The 19,954-nt window shown below is 45.1% G+C and overlaps 1 protein-coding gene across 2 annotated transcripts; it reads left to right on the plus strand.

Moving 5' to 3' along the window:
• The first annotated feature begins 4,374 nt into the window (after nucleotides 1-4,374).
• Nucleotides 4,375-19,135, plus strand: LOC148047354 (uncharacterized). Of its 2 annotated transcripts, XM_087711484.1 has the most exons (6): nucleotides 4,375-4,521; nucleotides 6,418-7,195; nucleotides 11,771-11,885; nucleotides 13,728-13,804; nucleotides 15,076-15,211; nucleotides 16,789-19,135. In XM_087711484.1, exons 2-6 carry the CDS (start codon nucleotides 6,470-6,472, stop codon nucleotides 17,634-17,636), a joined length of 1,902 nt encoding a protein of 633 aa, XP_087567610.1. In that variant the 5' UTR covers nucleotides 4,375-4,521; nucleotides 6,418-6,469; the 3' UTR covers nucleotides 17,637-19,135. The 2 variants fall into 2 exon arrangements, with proteins under 2 accessions (XP_087567610.1, XP_087567609.1); XM_087711483.1 differs by lacking the exon at nucleotides 13,728-13,804 and having other exon boundaries at nucleotides 11,771-11,929.
• The last annotated feature ends 819 nt before the right edge of the window (nucleotides 19,136-19,954 follow it).

The following is a 19,954-nucleotide window of genomic DNA, read 5'->3' on the forward strand; positions in this document are numbered from 1 at the left end:
AAAAAAAAAGAGAAAAAAGCCGCTTTACTTCCAAGATCAGGTTGAGCCGGAAATAGCTTTGCGGGCAGGTCTAAGAACCCAACTCTGTGGTTTTAACTCGTTCGTACCGCCCTGTGGCTTGAAAGCGGGGAAACACTGAGCAGAGTTCAGCCTTACTGACTTCTTAGTGTGTTTAGAAGAATGGAGTGGAATGATAGAGTAGAATAGAATGGTAGAATAGCACCATTCCAGACAAGTGACTGTCCAGTGTTTTCTTAAAAGCCTCCAATGATGAAGCACCCACAACTGCTGAAGGCAAGCCATTCCACAGCTTAGGTTAGGTTAATAGAATAGAATAGAATAGAATAGAATAGAATAGAATAGAATAGAATAGAATAGAATAGGACTACCAATAGGGAATAGGGAATAGAATAGAGCAGTGGTTCCCAAACTTGGCAACTTTAAGACTTGTGGACTTCAACTCCCAGAATTCTCCAGCCAGCTGGCTGGAGAATTCTGGGAGTTGAAGTCCACAAGTCTTAAAGTTGCCAAGTTTGGGAACCACTGGAATAGAGAATAGAATAGTATAGAATAGAATAAACCAGTGGTAGTCAACCTGGTCCCTACCACCCACTAGTGGGCGTTTCAGCTTTCATGGTGGGCGGTAGGGGTTTGCTGTAACTCTGCTTTATAAATTTTATAAAGTAAAGTTACTTCCCTACTTTATAAATCACCATTACTGTGGAACCGGTGGGCGGTTAGAAAATTTTATTACTAACAGAGATACAAAAGTGGGTGGTAAGTATAAAAAGGTTGACTACCCCTGGAATAAACAGTTGGAAGGGACCTTGAAGATCCTCTAGTCCAACCCCCTGCTCAGGCAGGAAATCCTACACCACTTCAGACAAATCAATATCCAACATCATCTTAAAAACTCCCAGTGTTGTGGCATTCACAACTTCTGGAGGCAAGCTGTTCCACTGATTAATTGTTCTATTAGGAAATTTCCCCTTAGTTGTAGGTTGCTTCTCTTCTTGATTAGTTTCCACCCATTGCTTCTTGTCCTGCCCTCAGGTGCTACACACACACACAAAAGGAATCTCCCTCCAGAAAACCCTTCTTTTTATGACATGGGCACTGGCCATTCCTATCAGTGGCCTTCAGTCTCAAAAAAATCCAAGGATGCCCATTGGATAGCTAAAGTGGTCCAGTCGGCCACTAGATGAGATCATCTGGAAATTCTGCCATTGTTCTAAGAAGATTCCCCTTTCCCTTTCTCCTTGGCATTGAGGCAGTGAGAAGGATCTTTACTGGATAGGTAGCTGGAAGGGTTTATGAACTGGATGAGGGCCAACAACTGATCCTGCTCAAGGAATTCTCCATTCTCAATCAGCATAGAGTTGGAAGGGACCTTGGGGGTCTTTGAGTCCAACCCCCTACTCAAGCAGGAGTCCCTATACCATTTTTGTTGCAGAAAATGGCTTTTTGTCGAAAGGAAAATATTTATTGCGCAAGGTTCAGCAGCGATAGCTCAAGCAGAATCTGAACCCCGAAGGGCAGTTGGTTACAGGTTTTTATACTTTATCAGGCAGGATATTGATCATTCTCCTAAATACACATTCTTCACATTCACGTATGCCTCGTACACATTAACCCCTAGTGACAGGATATCTTCATTGCCTTATGAGGATAGAATCTTATCAATTTCCTGGCTAGACATAGTCAGGTAGATAAGGTATTCAATCCCCTGTGGAATGGATAAGGCTCGGGGCATTCTTGTCCTGCTTAACTTTACATTTATGTTAACCTTCTACTTTAATTTCAGATAGGTGGCTGTTCTGACCCCCCCTCCATATGGTGAGTCACACAAGATTACTGCTAGAAAATTTATTCACAGTAAATTAACATATCGACAAGACTTTGGCAGCAACCCAGACTTCCACAGATAAGACATACACACGAGAGCTTCTCCAGCTTCAGTATAAAAGTTGAGTCCTGCAAACAGTCTCCTCCCAAGGTATCTTCTTATATACTCTCTTGGGAGGAGACTAATCACAGAGTTCTGGCATTACACATTCCAGGAGTAAATAAATCCACACAAAATGCTGATTTTCACGGTGTCCATACGGTGAAGTCAACAAATGTTTCTTTTTCTACCTTCCTTGCTTAAACTAGCCACAGTGGTTGAACAGGTCTGGCTCCAGCCTCAAGTCATGAAATGAATGTCTACTTGTCCAACATCCATGAATGTCTACTTGTCAAATGTACATCCTTGGACAGTATTTCAGTGTTTCTCAAAATGTGACCTGGGAGTCCCCCAAGACTCTCTCAAAGGGTCCACAAAATCATAATTATTTGGTGGCCAAGTGAACCTATCAATTTCAGTTTTTAATGCTGCAACTATCAATAGATAATAATACAAACCAAAGGCCTCCTGGGATTCTTTTTCTCCTGAGGGAAAAAAAAAATTAAGAAACACAGTTTTAAATTGTCCCAAAGGTGCTTTTTTTTTCCCCCCAAGAAGCAACTGGACTTTCTGGTTTTTCTTTAAAGATGTTTTGTTTCAAATCATTTTTTGCGTGCTTACGGGCCTTCACGTTGGCTCATCGTGGAGCTTTTCTTAAGTAGATTTCCTGCAGGTTTTGTTAGATTATATTTATTTTAAAGATATACCGGTATATGGCCACCCATTTTAATTAACTTTGGGTAGCTCACAATAAGTAAATAAATAAAATTTGTTAAGTAAGTTTTGCTTCATTTAAAAACCTTTCTTGCCACAGTTGTTAGGTGAATTGCTGCAGGTGATAATTTAGCAACCCAATTGTTAATTGAATCTGGCTTCCCTCTTTGGCTTTGCTTGTCGGAAGGCTGTAAAAGGTGATCACATGACCTTGCGAAACAGCGACGGTCATAAATGAGACAGTTGGCAAGCGTCCGAATTTTGAGTACGTGACCATGGGGTGCTGCAAAGTTCATAACTGAAAAATGATCATAAGACACATTTTTCAGGGGCGTTCTAACTTTGAACGGTCACTAAATGAACTGTTGTAAGTCGAGGACTACAGGTAGTCCTCAATGTATGACCACAATTGAGGCCAAACTTTATGTTCCTAAGTGAGAAATTTGTTAAGTGAGTTTTGCCCCATTTTACGCCTTTTGTTGCCACATTTGTTAAGCGAATCACTGTAGTTGTTAAATTAATAATACAGTTGTTAAATGAATCATCTTTCCATTGACTTGGCTTGTCAGAAAGTTGCAAAAAGGTGATCACGTGACCCTGGGGCATTGCAACTGTCGTAAATGTGAGTCAGTTGTTAAGCATCTGAATCAGGGGTGGGTTCCTGCCAGTTCTAACCTCTTCTATAGAAGAGGTTCCACAAATCTACAGTGCCGTTTAGAACCGGTTCCAGCTCTCTCCCCTGCCCATCCGCACATCATCAAGATGAAGAGCGAGAGGAGGAATTCCAGGAGTTGAAGTCCACAAGTCTTAAAGCTGTCAAGTTTGAACACCCCTGGGGTTTTTTTCTAAAGGGTTAGGGGTGCGAGGGTCTTGTAGCTTGACAGCTTTAAGACTTACACATTTCAATGCCAGAGTTCCTGAGCCAACATTTTGGTTGCTAAGCGAGAGCATTGTTAAGTGAGTTTCACCACATTTTACAAGTTGGCCACACCCACACAGTCACGTGGCTGACAAGGCACTCCTACCCGGTCACATGGCTGGCAAGCCACTCCCAGAAAGCAGGCCACACCTACAGAAGAGGTTCTAATTTTTTTTGAAACCCACCACTGATCTGAATGTAAATCACGTGACCAGGGGATGCTGCAACAATCATAAGTGTGGAAAATTGTCACTTTTTTCAGTGCCATTGTAACCTTGAATGGTCACTAAGCAAACTGTTGTAAGTCGAGGACTACCTGTACCTGTACTTCGGAAAACCAAAGCTGGCCTCAGGAAAGGCAGGAAAAGGATTCGACCAAAGGGACAGAAGTTGCCTGCAGAAGTTGTTGTGGGAGCTTGATTATTGGAAAGCTTTCAAGAAGAGACTGGACTGCCATCTGTCAGAAATGGTGTAAGATTATAGGTCTCCTGCTTGATCAGGGGGTGGTGGTGGAGTAGTAGATGACCTCCAAGGCCCCTTCCAGCTCTATTCTGATTGATTGTTCATTGATTGATTGATATCACGGTCTGAAGCCAAGCTGAGAAGCCTGAACCGGAGCTTTCAATCCTCCCTAAACTTCCAGCGTTAGCTTCCCTACAAGACTATCAAGGGCGGGTCATGCAGGAGACGACCGCTAGGGGCAATCGCGCGCAGAACTAAGCCCGTGAGCAGAAAGCGGAAGGGAAAGGACCAATGAAAAAGCAGAGCGGGCCTTCCGGAAATGCCTCTCACTTCCTGTTGTTTGCCGGAGCGGCTCCTTTCTAGCTGGGAAGGAATCGCCTAGCCAAGTCAAGATTCCCGGCCGTTGTCCCCAGTCTCCTGCCCAGCCGACAAGACGGAAAGGCAGCGGCCTGGACTTCCGCCGGCCTCCTGGCTACTTCCGGTACGGTTGTGGGGGTGGGGGGGTGGGGGGGCGGACTCCCCTGTCGCTCTGGCTCCCTTCACGGAACACCTCAGGCGGGGTGGAGAGAAAAGAGTCGAGGGCGCCGGGCCTTTCCTTGGGTGACCGAAGGGGCCTTTTGACAGGCTTGAGGGCCGCGTTGGGCCGGTCTGGTTCAGCTGAGGTGGGATAAAGCCGGGGACTCGTTTAGTGACGGTTCAAAGTGACAACATGACTGGGAAAAATGACTGGTGGCCATTTTTTTCACACTTAGGACCCTTGAGGCGGCGTTGGAAAGAGGTACCTGTGGAGCAGCTACTCAGACTTTGAGGGGAGATGATTAGGAGAGCCATATTTCCTTCTCCATGGGGTACTCCTCGACTTACAACAGTTCATTTAGTGACCGTTCAACGTCACAACGGCATTGAAAGAAAGTGACTCGTGACCGTTTTTCCACACTTGTGACCCTTTTGATCATGTGATCAAAATTCATACCACTGACTCGTATTTATGACGAGTTGCAATGTCCTGGGGTCATTTGCGACCTTTTGGCCAGCAAAGTCAATGGAGAAGCCCGAGTCATGTAAAAGAACAGGTTTACAACTTACGACCACAATTGAGCCCCAAATTTCTGTTTGCTAAGTGAGACATTTATTAAGTGAGTTCCCCCCCTCATTTTACAACCTTTCTTATCACAGTCGTTAAGGGAATCATTGCAATTGTTAAGTTAGTAATATGTTGATGAAGTAGACCTAGCTTCCCCCACTGACTTTGCTTGTCAAAAGGTCTCAAAAGATGATCACATGATCCTGGGACTTTGCAACTGTCATAAGTATGAATCGGTTGACAGACATCTGAATTTTGATCATGTGACTGCGGGGGTGCTACAATGGTCGTATGTGTGAAAAATGGTCACAAGTCACTTTTTTCAGTGATGTAACTTTGAACGTTCACTAAATGAACTGTTTGTAAGTCGAGGACTGCCTATTCTAACTTATCAACAGTACTAACTTATCAAGATGCCCTGTTAGAGTCCTTGCGTGCACAGTGGTGCAATGGCACCTCATCCATTTTTAAATACGTGAGATACAAAAAATGAAAGAGTAGTGGGAATAAAATGGGTACATGTGATAGGACCGGCTGGTAAAAGGATTTAATGATGACTTAGTTGCTCTGGATTAAATTGTATCATTTCTTCTTTTATATTTCGGAGAACAAAAGTAGCTTCCTTTAAGCTTCTGTTTTCAATTGTGGGAAGATTTCGCCCAGAATCCTCCATGGTTAAGGGTGATTCTTTTAAATCTTTGTTTGGATAAAATCATGCGATAAAAAGTAATTATTTCCCGATTGGAAAATTGAAAAATGGAAAAAAAAAAAGCAGTAGCACTTAGACTTATATACCGCTTCATAGTGCGTCTGAAGATATAGGGATGCGGTGGGTCAGTGGCTAAGATACAGAGCTGGTCGATCAGAAAGTTCGGCGGTTCGAATCCCTAGTGCTGCGTAACAGAGTGAGCTCCTATTACCTGTCCCAGCTTCTGCCAACCTAGCAATTGGAAAGCATGTAAAAATGCAAGTAGAAAAATGGGAACGTCTTCAGACAGCGCTGGTTCTTTGGCTTTGAAATAGATATGAATAGTGCCCCCTAGAGTCGGGAAAGACTAGCACATATGTGCGAGGGGAACCTTTACCTTTAGTGCTTTACGGCCCTCTCTAAGCGGTTTACAGAGTCAGCATATTTCCCTCAACAAACTGGGTCCCCAAATCAAATAAAAGACTTTATTTAAACATGAACAATTTTTTAAAAAAAAATTCACAATCTAATAGATAGCTTAGTAATTGGTACTCAGATCACAAAGATCCACTGCATTTTATAATTGTATGTATAAATTCCCTCAGATATCTAACTGAAATATGATGTCTTGAATGAGAAGCCATTGCTGAGGAAGCAATGAATGAGCCAAGAGCTGCAGGGACAGATCGGGAGCCAAAAGGAACAGAAGAAAACCCCAGTACAATTCATCGCCAGCATAAGAAGGAGCGCCTGGGATGGGGAGCGTCACAACATTGCCAAAGGGAGACCTTTCACGGAATGCAGGAGCGCTGGGAAGCCCAGCTCCAGCAGTTCCTGAAATCTCTGCAGCCCATTTTAACAGGACGGGGAAGCTCTGGGATGTCCGACGCTTCTCCCTGGGAGGACACCAAGGAGTTTCTGGCCTCCTTTGAGCAAGTGGCCAAAGCTTGCCGATGGCCTCGGGACCAGTGGGCAGCCCATCTTCTGCCAGCCCTGAGCGGAGAGGCAGAAGAGGCCTTCCGAGGCCTGGAAGCCAGAGACCAGGAAAACTATGAGAAAGTGAAGGCCGCCATCTTACGGGGGGAAGCCCTGAGAACGGAGAGGCAGCGGCAGCACTTTCGGCAATTCTGCTGCCAAGTGGTAGAGGATCCCCGGAGGATCCACAGCCAACTCCAGGATCTTTGCCGCCAGTGGCTGAAGCCGGAGAGACGCACCAAGGAGCAGATCCTGGAGCTGCTGATCCTGGAGCAGTTCCTGGCTAGCCTCCCACCGGAGCTCCAGAGTTGGATCCAAGCCAGGAGGCCGGAGTCGTGTTCCCAGGCGGTGGCCCTGGTGGAGGACTTCCTGATGAGTCAACAGCGGGCCAAAACCAGGATTTCTCAGGTAGGTTTTACTATCCAGATCCTCAAGTTTCTAACAGGTTGCACAGTTTTGGCATTGAATCATCTTCAGTTATTAATTGAAACTTGAGAGCCCTGAATAATTTGAGATGTTATTTATTAACGATTATTCTAAAGAAGAACATGTCTGCAATGTCTCTCTGGCGATAATTAATCTTTGGAAGAACATTATTTGTAAACAATTCATTTCAAGAATGGTTTGATTTCAGTAATTTATCAGGAAAAAATATAGGAATTCCTCGACCTATAACATTGTTCGTTTAGTGACAGTTCGAAGTTACAACGGCACTGGAAGACGTGACTTACGACCATTTGTCACCCTTACGAATGTGACCGCATCCCCGTGTGAGACAGTTGTCCAGCATCCAAATGTAAATTCGGGTGCTGGACAACTGTCTCACATTTATAATAGTTGCAGTGTCCCGGGGTCATGCGATCCCTTTTTGCGACCTGACAAGCAACATCAATGGAGAAGCCAGATTCACTTAATAACTCTGTTACTAGCTTAACAACTGCAGTGATTCACTTAACAAATGTGGCAAGAAAAGGGGGCAAAACTCACTTAACAAATTTATCACTTAGCTACATACTGTAAATTATGGGCTCAGTTCTGCTCATAAGTTGAGGACTACCTTCAACTGATGACATATAATTGCTAGAATCCTAGAAAATATATTTATCTTGTATATGTGCATGTATGTGTGTATTCACACAAACACACTATGCTTTCTTTTACTATTTTTTGTGTGTCAAAGACATTGAAGCTTAAATGTTCCTAAAGCTGTGCAATGCAATTCAACCTTGCCTTTTTGAATACTGAGCAGAAATTGTGGGTAGAAATTGTCAGGGGTAGCTGTCCTCATTCATACAACCACAGTTTGTGGACAAGCCAAAATTAGTTACGTATCATCCTAAGGCCCAGACTTTGGAACCAGGGAGGCTGAATTCTTACAGTACAGGTGGTCCTTGATTTAAAACCAAAACCAGGATCAGGACGTCTGTTGCTGAGCAGTGCAATCGTTATATGACTCGCACACAATTTTATGGCCACCTTTGCCATGGCAATTCAGGGACCTGTGGTTGATAAGCGAATCTGGCTTCCCCCCCATTGACTTCCCTTGCCAGAACCATCACTCCCTGGAAAAGTTGCAAATGGCAATCACATGACCCTGGGACCATGAAAAATACACGGTGGCCGCCAGGCACACAGATTTTGATCAGACCAATAGAACTGCAATAGTTGTCAGTGTAAGGACCAATCGGAGGTCACTGTTGCTAACACTGTTGTAATTTTGAGCAGTCATTAAAGGAATGCTTGTACGTTGATGTCTAACTGTAAACAAGTGAGCCAGTAGCTGTGGTGTCTTCCCTGGGACGATTCCCCAGATACCAATTTTAAGATTTCACCTGGGGGCGGGAGGGAGGATGTACCAGTTCTTCAGAAACTGAGCTGTAGGAGGAACCTGTTCTTCAGGAGCCGAGTTAATTGATGGCTCTGAGCAACCCAATGTGGCTGAAGCTCCAGATAGGGAAAGCATACAGTTGCAGACTTCAGTCAATCATTAAATCAGACCAGAGCTGGTAGGGACCTTGAGGACTTCTAGTCCAGCCGCCTGCTCAAGCAGGAGATCCTATAGACATACCATTTCAGACAAGGGGCTGTCCAGTCTCATCTTAAAAACTTCCAACGATGAAGCACCCACAACTTCTGAAGGCAAAGCTGTTCCACTGGTTAATTGTCCTCACTGTCAGGGAGTGTCTCCTTAATTCCAAGTTGCTTCTCTCCTTGATTAATTTAATTTAATCAGGTTCTTGATTAAACTTGATTAATTTAATGTCCCCGGGGAAGAAGGGGGAGGGGGAGGAGCTGCCTTCTACCCCTGATCCGAGAACACGTAGGGCAGAGAAAAGGCAGGAGCTGAAATCAGCCAGACTACTGTCATAAAAATATCCCAATAAAGGGGAAAACAGACAAACCACAAGCAAAAAAAATCTCACTCTTAAGATTCTTAGGTTATTTCATGAGCCATTTGGAACATGAATAGCCAACATAGCAATGCAATTCCACAGCAAAACGTACATTATTAAACCATTGCAATGGGGTCCAATGACACATAGCAGGTTCTACAATTACTGCTATTGGGCAAAGGACACCATTCTCATCTCAAGCCACATTTCTTATACCTTCCTTTTTTACTGACCTATGCATTCCATAGTTTCACTTCCTCATACTTTCTTATTGACCATCAATTTCTGTAAACACCCGTGTACATTTGAAGCTCTCAGACACTTATTATTTTTGTTAGGAAAGCTCCCTGTTGGGAGAGCGAGTGCGTTCAGAGAAGCGTTGGGAGAGTTGCGTTGGAGAACACACAAACCAGCATACAGAGACACTGCCGTTTAAATAGGCTTTTACTTTCATGGAAATAGAGGTATCAGAGTCCATCAAACAGTCCAAATCATACACGGATAATTCAGTCAGTCATCAATGTCTTTCAGTTAAGGGATAATCCAAATAACATAGTCCATAATCATACAAACAATCTGGTACTCAAAGTTTGCTAGCAGTTGCAAAACTTACAATAGCTCACGGCACTTTCTAACAGCCAGCTTCCAAAAACACTCAGGTCAGATCAGCCCAGCATCTAACAAAAAAGAGAGCTAACAGTCATTCTGGCTCCCTCTTATGGCCAATTGAGGAAACAGCAACCAATCACTTTTTACAGTATGATTTAAAAAAACAGTTACAACATTGTTACATGATTTATATATTGCCAACCCAACCATTAGATTATATTCCTAACAATTTTCAGTTCCTCATTTCCCACCATCTCATTCTTCCTGCTCTCAATATATCCGTACAAGTACAAACTTTGCAGAAAATGCAGCATACAAATCAGCAAATAGGTCTGGTACATTTTGCAATTATGCCAGTTTAAAACTCTGGTTCAGTGAGGCCTGCAAGCCCACTCCTAGGCCTATGACCTGCAGCTTTCCAATGGATATATTCCTCCTCTCTCGCTACTCTTCTTGATACGGCTGCACTGGAAGCTGGCTATTTAGCACCGCGGAAAGAGGGAGCCATTGCTGGGAACAATGTGTTTGTTTTCTAGCTGTGTGCTTTCCAGTTCTTGTGATTCCCGCCTCCCTTTAGATTGACGCCATCATGCCTTGACTTTGATTGTCTTGGAAACTCTGGAGTTTTTTTGCCTGGTGATAGATTTTAAGTTTGCCTGGTGGATTTATTTAGTCTATGGAGTTTTCAAGTTCTTTGGGGATTCTTGTGCCATTGCTCTGGGGGTTAACATTGGTCTGCTTGTGGGTGGACTTCATTGAGACAGTTCTGGGTTTTTTGGTGAACGGAATTTCTGGGGGGGTATTAATAAATTCACTACACCACAGTTATGTGTGTGAGGGAGCAGGACAGCACAGCAGCTGCTAATCACATATCGAATTGGCAAAATTCAACTGAGGATATTTGTAAGCCACCCAGGTTTATGGTGCGTAAGGTGGACTACTATAGAAGACTTATAAATAAAATAAAGCGTGTTAATGCGGTAATAAATTGTACTGCTGTGCTTTGTCCCAAATATATCCTGGCACTGGTAGAAGGGACTTGGCAATCTCATCCTTGTAATTAGACAGCTAATTGACTTTCAAAGAGCCTCATGAAAAATAATGTTAAAAATGGTTTTGTTTGAAGACATTTCACTTCTCACCCAAGAAGCTTCTTCAGCTCTGACTGGATGGTGGGGAATGGAAGGATTTATGCCCTTTGCAGACAGCTGGTCATTTGCATTCTCTTTAGAGAGCCATTGAGGCCACTTGTGTCGCCCAGGACTGTGCTGTACACTGGAGATAGATGATGGCGTATCCCTCCCCCTCTGTTGAGAGAACGCAGTTCAATTTTGACATAGGTGGCCTCTTTTGCCCCTCTTTCAAATCAGTAGTCCTCTCTGTCCAAAATGTGGACTTTGCAGTCTTCAAAACCAGGACTAGTCTAGTCCAGGGGTGAAATTCATTTTTTTTTACTACCGGTTCTGTGGGCGTGGCTTGGTGGGCGTGGTTGGGGAAGGATGCTTCAAAATCTCCATTCCCACCCCACTCTGGGGCCAGCCAGAGGTGACCTTTGCTGGTTCTCCGAACTACTCAACATTTCCACTACCGGTTTTCCAGAACCTGCTGAATTTAATTTTCTTCTAACTTTTGTAATATGTGTTTTTTTTAATGTTGTACGCCGCCCTGAGTCCTTTGGGAGAAGGGCGGCATATAAATCCAACAAACAAACAAACAAACCCTTGGTGTAGCCCCATCAGGACTACATTCAGCAGTCCATCTGCATTTAAAAGACAAAGGCCTCTTTTTTGTCCGCAAGGGGTATAAATCCTTCCATTTCCCACCGTTCAGTCAGAGCTGAAGAAGCTTCTCGGATGAGAAGCAAAACGTCTTCAAAGGAAAAAGCCTGAAAAGTCTAGTTGCCCCTTGAAAAAAAAAAAGCACCTTTGGGATAACCTCAACCTGGGATGACTGAGAATCTCCATTCTGTTTCCTGTTTCAGGGTCCATTAAAAGAAGAGCCCGTGGACTTCCTAGTAGCAGAGAACGAGGCCTCGAAGGCCCCCAAGGGGCCAGTCTGCGGTGAACCTGAGCCGGATGTGGATGCCAAATTGCTGGGTCAGAAATCAGAAGCTCTTAAATTTTCCTCTGCTTTTCCTTTTGTGAGTTTTTATGGGTGACCCAATTGGGGGTGTGGGTGGGAGGGGGCAAAATCCCTTCAACCGCTTCAGCTTTGTGGAGGAGATAATTTGGACAATGTTAGTCGTTAGTCGAGAGTCAGAAAAGTTGCCCCAACGGAGTCCTAATAGAACTGAATGCACCCTTATGTTCTATCCTTGCATCTGGTCAGACCTGTAAAACTTTGGTAATTATGAATGCGTGTATGTATTTATCAACCTATCAAATTTTTTTAACCTGCCATCTCCTTGTGGGAGGCTAAGGCTCTCTGTGAACCTTAGCAATAGCCAACTCGGTATCTAAGCATGTCTTCCTGATCAGAATCTTTCTCAATATTTAATTCTTAGATGGCCCGGTTCATTTTTCTGAAGGATTTTTTTCAGAACAATAATCCGTGCACGATCATTGCTGCAAAGAGTGCAGGATATAAATTGATCGGTTACTTTTTGATATACAAGTAGTCCTCAACTTACCACCACCATTGACCCCCCCCCAAATTTATGTTGCTAAGCAAGACAGTTGTTAAATGAGCTCTGCCCCATTCTACGATCTTTCTTTGCCGCTGTTCTTGAATGAATCACTGCAGTTGTTATATGTTAGTAGCACAGTTGTTAAGTGAATCCTGCTTCCCTGTTGACTTTGCTTGTCAGAAGGTCGCAAAAGTGGATCCCGTGATCCTGGGACACTGCAACTGTCCCTAAACATGAACGGGTTGCCAAGCTGGTTGGAAAACTAGGCGTCAGGGTTCCAAGTAATGCCCCCAACAAAAGAAGACTCTGAGGCTTCGACTTCCTGAACATTCCAATTTACTAGAGATGTCCTATTGTCACATCTGGGATAAACCCAAATCTGAAAGCTTCTGGGTTTTCCCCACCCAAATGAAAATCCAAGCCCCTGCTTAGCATGGGGTCACATGGTCTGTGACCACATATCTGTCACACGGTCCAATCGGGCATCATCCCAACTGGAGATACCTTCCAGTCATGCCCCTCAAGATGCAGGGCAAGATGTCCTTGACTCTCTGAGAAAGGAATGTTATTATGACTGTATATCTCCCATACTCCGTATAATCCACCCTTCCATTTCCCCACAGCGTTGAATGTGGCAGGCCGGAAGGCCCAGTGCAAAAGATGGCTTTCAGGCCTAACATTAGAGAGGGTAGGTTCTACACAAATAAAATACAATACAATAGCAGAGTTGGAAGGGACCTTGGAGGTCTTCTAGTCCAACGCCCTGCCTAGGCAGGAAACCCTACATCGTTTCAGACAAATGGCTATCCAACATCATCTTAAAGACTTCCTGTGTCTTTAAGGATTCACAACTTCTGGAGGCAAGCTTTTCCACTAATTAATTGTTCTAACTGTCAGGAAATTTCTTCTCAGTTCTAAGTTGCTTCTCTCCTTGATTAGTTTCCACCCATTGCTTCTCGTTCTACCCTCAGGTGCCTTGGAAAATAGTTTGACTCCCTCTTCTTTGTGGCAACCCCTGAGATATTGGAACACTGCTTCTAAAATGTTTCTCACACCCCTTCTTCCTTGGACTGAGATATCTTTTCTGTGGTTTTCTCTTCTTTCTCCCAAGGCCATTCAGACATACCTTTATGATTCCTCCTGAATCCTGAGCAACTAGAAGCTCTTCAGCAAAAACATCATTGATTTAGAAGCTCCTTCTCCTTAGAACTTTCCCCTATCCTCTCATTATATATATTAACGTAAACAAATAAAACACTTCCTATTTTGAAATTCCCTATTAAAAATTTCTTTTCTTTGTTCTGCCTAGTAGCCAATGGATTCAAACCACCATGTGTCTCTCTTTTGCTAACTCCTCCTGAAGAAGTGATCCAGACTGATGGGAAAGAGGTATGTGCCTTGTTTATGGTGTATGGGTAGTTTTCGACTTAACAACCACAATTGAATCCAAAATTACTGTTCCTAAGTGAGACCGTTGCTAAATGGGTTTTATAGCAATAGCACTTAGACTTATATACTGCTTCATAGTGCTTTTACATCCCTCTCTAAGCGGTTTACAGAGTCAGCCTATTGCCCCCAACAATCTGGGTCCTCAATTTACCCACCTCGGAAGGATGGAAGGCTGAGTCAACTTTGAGCCTGATGAGATTTGAACTGCCATATTGCAGGCAGCCGGCAGGCAGCAGAAGTAGCCTGCCGTACTGCACTCTAACCACTGAGCCACCTCGGCTCATTATCCCATTTTACAATATTTTTGCCACTATTGTTGAGTAACAACTGCTGTTGTTAAATTAGTAACATGGTTGTTAAGTGAATCTGGCTTCCACATTGCCTTTGCTTGTCAGAGAGTTGCAAAAGGGGGATCACGTGACCCAGGGACATTGCAAAAAAAAACCAACAATCTCTCCCCCCCAACAATCTGGGTCCTCATTTTACCCATCCTGGAAGGATAGAAGACTGAGTCAACCTTGAGCCCGGTGAGATTTGAACTGCAGAAGTAGCCTGCAGTACTGCAGAAGTAGCCTGCAGTACTGCACTCTAAACATTGTGCCACAGCGGCTCATATATATAAGGTAAAGGTTCCCCTCAAACATATGTGCTAGTCGTTCCCGACTCTAGGGGGCGGTGCTCATCTCAGTTTCAAAGCCAAAGAGCCAGCGCTGTCCGGAGACGTCTCCATGGTCATGTGGCCGGCATGACTAAATGCCAAAGGCACATGGAACACTGTTCCCTTCCCACCAAAGTTGGTTTCTATTTTTCTACTTGCATTTTTACGTGCTTTCGAACTGCTAGGTTGGCAGAAGCTGGGACAAGTACGGTAAGGAGAGGTCACTCCGTTACGCGACACTAGGGATTCGAACCGCCAAACTGCCAACCTTTCTGATTGACAAGCTCAGCGTCTTAGCCACTGAGCCACCGCGTCCCTCCTCCTATATGTAGACTCCCTATAGATAGACCATTGTTTGTAGACATCAGGGCAGTTGTTTAGAGGAAAACAATGTGCTCTGAGGAAGCCTGAAGTTTTGCCTTAATATGGGTTCTTTCCCCTGGTGGAATCGGACAGGATGATTAGTTTGTTGGCTCCACCATTGGAGGGTGTGTCTTTGGTGACAATCAAACTGCAACATATGAAAAGGTTTGTCGTCTCTTGGTGTTTGCAGAAATCCAGGGATTTCAGGGAAACTGGAGGGTCTCTGCAAATTGTCAAGCAGGGCCTGACCCAACCAGGCCTACAAAAGACGATGCTGTGGCAAGTCCTGCAGGAGGCCGACGACACCACAAACCGAGATAATTCAGGTGAGGCAGTCTTCTTCTCTACCAAATACAGGTATTCCTCGACTTATAGCGGTTCATTGTCAGCGTTCCGAGTAACGCATCTGCCAAAAGCAGAACTCCGAGGCAGGAATTCCTCCAAGAACATATTTATTGGATACATCATATCAGCACGGCCAGTGAAAACTCACTCAAAGTTCCCGTGGGTTTTTGCCTAATTAAAAGAACAAATGGTTCCCTCCCCAGATGTCACCGGTCACATTGTCCAGTATAAGTGGCTGGCAGGCTGCTTGGTCCCTCCTCTTTTCCTCCAGCTGCCACCTGTTAGGATGACCTTGGTCCAGTGTCAGACCTGGACACAGTCAGCACACAAAACTATGCCTTTTCTGGTCCACAGGAAAACCTTCCTCCACAGAACCGGTCCCTACTGCCCAAAAAGTTTGGGGCCGCTGCTTATGACCGTTGCACTGAGCTGGGGGTCATACGATCCCCTTTTGCAACCTTCTGACAAGCAAAGTCAATGGGAAAGCCAGAGGTTCACTTTTAACAGCCGTGTGACTCATAGAACAACTGCAGGGATTCACTTCCCCAATGTGGCCAGAAAAGTCACAAAACGGGCAGAATCCACTTAACAAATTTTTCACTTCACATAAATGTTGATCCCCATTGTGGTTATAGGTCGAGGACTTACCTGTACTGCTTGTTTGGGTTTATTCATTTTCTTAAGTTTTTTTTTTTTTTTTGCAAGAGTTGACAAGCAAGTTGGAACCACAACATCGCATTTGTCCTTTAGCACAGCGTCCCCCAAGCTTTGCAGACCAGTGGAAAGGTGGGGGGGGGAATCGTCCTATGCGAGTAGTGGGTGCGCGTGCGCAGCTCCAATTGAACGAGCAATGCTTGCGACAATGGAGCTGTGCACTCACACTGGTTCCCTCATTCCAGTTCCTATTCTGGCCCCCCCTGTCCGGTAATGAACACAGACACAGGCTTAGCTGTTTGCCACTCTTTATTCACAGCAATTATAATCCTGTTGGCTGAAAGCCCACACACAACTCACTGGCAAGACGTTGGCAGCAACCCAGACTTCCAACAGACACGAGAACACAAAGCAGACCAGACAAAGAGTTCTCCAGATTAGTACGAACAGTTGTTCCTGCAAAAGGACTCCTCCCAAAGTCTCTTCTTATATACTCTCTTGGGAGGAGCCAAGCCACAACCACCTTGGCTTGATTATTTCTTATGAGTCTGTCTCCGTAACTGCTGCCTCCGTTTCTCCGCCCTACGTTGCCTGGCATCAGGGACAAACTCCCTTTGATCTTCCCCACTGCTCCATGCCTCAGGAGCCTCCTGGTGGCCAACCAGCCTCTCTGGTCCCTGCTCTGAGTCTGAACCCTGCCAGGGTCCTCCACATCTTCCATAGCAGACTCATAGGGGTCCTCGCTATCGGAGTCCATCGGCAGCTCCAACGGCTCCTGCTGGGCCACAACAGTTGCAAACAGGATGCCGCCCAGTACTGGGCCGCAGCCCAGGGGTTGGGTGGGAACCCCCGCCCCCCCCCCCCACTTTAGCAGCATGATTAACACGCCTCTTTGTTTCCCCAGGGAACGAAATGGGAAATATCATCAAAGTTGAGATTTCTCAGGATGGAGAAACTGAAAGAGAAGATGCTTGCAGAATGGAGCCACAGACCAGCTACAGCCACGTGCCTGTAAAAGGCAAGAGGGTGGGAGGAAGATCTGAGCCACAAGGAGCATCGCCACAAGGAGGAGCAGAAAAGGGATGTCATGAGCTGGCAGACGTTCATCGGAAGAGATACCAGAGAACTCCCCTTCCACATTCCTTTCCTAGGGAGGGCACTCACGGGGTCCCGAAACCCCCCTCAAGCAAGCCACCCTCCCTAAAGAGACCCCGCACTAGCCCGGAGCACAGCGTGGTGTGGGACCACTTTCAGTTGGATTCGGAGGACCCCTGCTACGGCATTTGCAATCACTGCAACAGACGGATCAGCCGAGGAAAGAACTCAAAACGTTACTCAACGTCGGGGCTGCTGAAACATCTGCAGCGGCATCACGCCAACTTTGTCCCGGCGGTCATTAACGCGCCACGAACTGCGTTGCCGGCGAGCAGAAAGGCGAAGGGGCCTGTCGTGCCGCAGGGCTGGACGAAGAAGAAGTCAGCTGGTAAAAGGCAGGCCGGCCCAAAGCCTTTGGAAGTGACCCGTGCTGTGGATCCGATGGTGGCTTTGGACGACCAGCCTTTCCGCATGGTGGAGGATGCAGGTTTCCAGCACCTCCTGAAGTTGCTTGCCCCCAAATATAAAATCCCATCGGGTACCACCTTCAGCCGACAGATCATGCCCTCCCTGTATCAGGCCTGCAGGGAGGAGGCCTTGGGGATGCTTCAAACCCCAGGACCCCCTGCCAGTGTGAACGTGAGCTCCGATGAATGAATGAGAGCCGGTTTTCTTCCTTCCTTTGATATTGGATTTATTACATTTATATGCCGCCCTTTTCCCCAAAGGGGACTCATGCGGATATGCGGTTGCTCCTGTGAGCAGCTGTAGGGGGCCGGTGTTAGTTGGTGGTAGGGTAAACGATTTTAATTCACGATTTTAATTCACTGATTAAATCCATCACACCCCCAAAATTGAAGTAATAGGCAAATGTGTCAGCAAAATGTAGAAAAGCAGTGGAAAATGTGAAATAAATTACACCTTGTATGTAAAGAAAAAAAGGTTACACTGTAAAAAATGAATCAATTGCAGTGTCAGGAGAGAAAGTATTATTAATAAAAGAGCCGTGGTGGCACAGTGGCTAGAATGCAGCATTGCAGGCAAACTCTGCTCACTGCCAGGAGTTCGATCCTGTCTGGCTCAAGGTGGACTCAGCCTTCCATCCTTTTAAGGTTGGTAAAATGAGGCCCCAGATTGTTAGGGGTGATATGCTGACTCTGTAAACCCCTTAGGGTTGTAAAAGCACTGTGAAGCAGTATATAAGTCTAATTGCTATTGCTTATATGAATTAACCAATCAGTGGCAAACATAGAAGAAGCTTACAAATCCCTAATTTTCTCCTGCTGTTTAACTAACTTCACCATTCTGGGCAAACGGGTAACAAATCCCATTTGCAACTCCAATGGATAGTGAAAGATTTTTACCTCCTGTTCAACAGAAAGGAAAAAAAAGCTGGCGTACGTATTAGTGATTCCCACATCCCAGTTCCAAGGTAGAAAGGTTTAGCAAATATGGAAAACAGCAAAGCTACAGAAGATAGCTATGGTTTTCACAGTTGCAATGTATGGCTGTGAAAGTTGGACCATAAGGCTAAGCGCCAAAGAATGGAGGCCTTTGAGCTATGGTGCTGGAGAAGATTCCTGCGAGTCCCTTGGACTGCAAGGTGATCAAACCAGTCAGTCCTAGAGGAGATCAACCCTGACTGTTCTTTAGAAGGAAATCAGATCCTGAAGATGAGACTCAAAATACTTTGGCCACCTAGTGAGAAGGAAGGACTCACTGGAGAAAAGCCTAATGCTGGGAAAGATTGAGGGCAAGAGAAGAATGGGATGGCGGAGAATGAGGTGGCTAAATGGAGTCACTGAAGCAGTAGGGTATGAGCTTAAATGGACTCTGGGGGATGGTTGAGGACAGGAAGGCCTGGAGGAACGTTGTCCATGGAGTTGCTGATGGGTCGGACACAACTTCACAACCAACCAACCAATAACAGAAGATATCACTTCTATAAAGTGGTAAGAAAAGAACAATTGTTGTCCATTTTATTTAAGAGGAAGGAAATTTATGAAATGTAGTAATCTGGTGCCATCAGCTTCCAGATATCTAATTTAATACCTTGCACATCTGCCTTTTCTTACACTGAGACCTTTTCTAGAGGTCTACAAAATACTTGTGTGATATTGCTTATTAGGTAAACAAATAAAATACATTTGTCCCAATTTATACACATTTTATACTAATTCCTAGATGGGGGAGGCATGATGGCTCAGCAGTTAAGGTGTTCAGTGGCCTTGAAATAGAGATGAGTACCGCCCTGTATAGTCAGCTACAACCAGCGAGTAAAATCCGGAAGGAGTCCTTTACTTACTAGATGAAAAAGGTAATTTCTTGATCTCGCTTCTTAATTATCACTTCCTTCTCTTGCTTTGAGATTTCTTCCTAGGAAGCAAGAGTCAATATTCTTGGATCCCCTTCCCCTTCTTGTCTGAGAAGACAGTGACCGCTCGAGATTTGGCATTCAGGCCTTAACCAGAACTTGGGAAGTGGCAAGAATGAAAATTGAGATAGTAAAGATGAAAATAATCCTGAAGTATAAAATCCACTAATTAAAAACATAACACGGATGCTGGTTGAACAGATTGACTAGTAAAATGAATGCTCAGCGCGAGCTGCACTGGCTACCTGTTGGTCTCCGGGTGCGCTTCAGGGTACTGATGACCACCTTTAAAGCACCCCATGGTAGTGGATCTGGGTACTTGAGAGACCGCCTTCTGCCGATCACCTCCCTACGACCAATTAGATCGCACAGACTGGGCCTCCTCCGAATCCCATCTGCCAGTCAATGCCGACTGGCGACCACACGGAGGAGAGCCTTTTCTGTTGCAGCTCCGACCCTGTGGAACGATCTCCCCGTTGAGATCCGTACCCTCACCACCATCCAGACCTTCCGCGCAGCCCTCAAGATCTGGCTCTCCCAGCAGGCCTGGGGATAGGTTTCCAATTCACCCGCCCGAGTGTTTGATTGCTGAACGAAAGTT

Source organism: Thamnophis sirtalis, unplaced genomic scaffold, assembly GCF_051295495.1.
Source record: "Thamnophis sirtalis isolate CommonGarterSnake01/CBP01778 unplaced genomic scaffold, rThaSir2_p1.2 scaffold_3, whole genome shotgun sequence".
NCBI lineage: Eukaryota > Metazoa > Chordata > Lepidosauria > Squamata > Natricidae > Thamnophis > Thamnophis sirtalis.

What these genes read in the sequence shown, in the direction of transcription:
- LOC148047354 (XM_087711484.1), top strand. Translation starts at nt 6,470, where the DNA reads ATGAATGAGCCAAGAGCTGCAGGGACAGATCGGGAGCCAAAAGGAACA. An exon ending in TGTGGATGCCAAATTGCTGG is followed by an intron (nt 11,886 to 13,727) that starts GTCAGAAATCAG and finishes TCTGCCTAGTAG; the next exon opens with CCAATGGATTCAAACCACCA. An exon ending in TCCAGACTGATGGGAAAGAG is followed by an intron (nt 13,805 to 15,075) that starts GTATGTGCCTTG and finishes TGGTGTTTGCAG; the next exon opens with AAATCCAGGGATTTCAGGGA.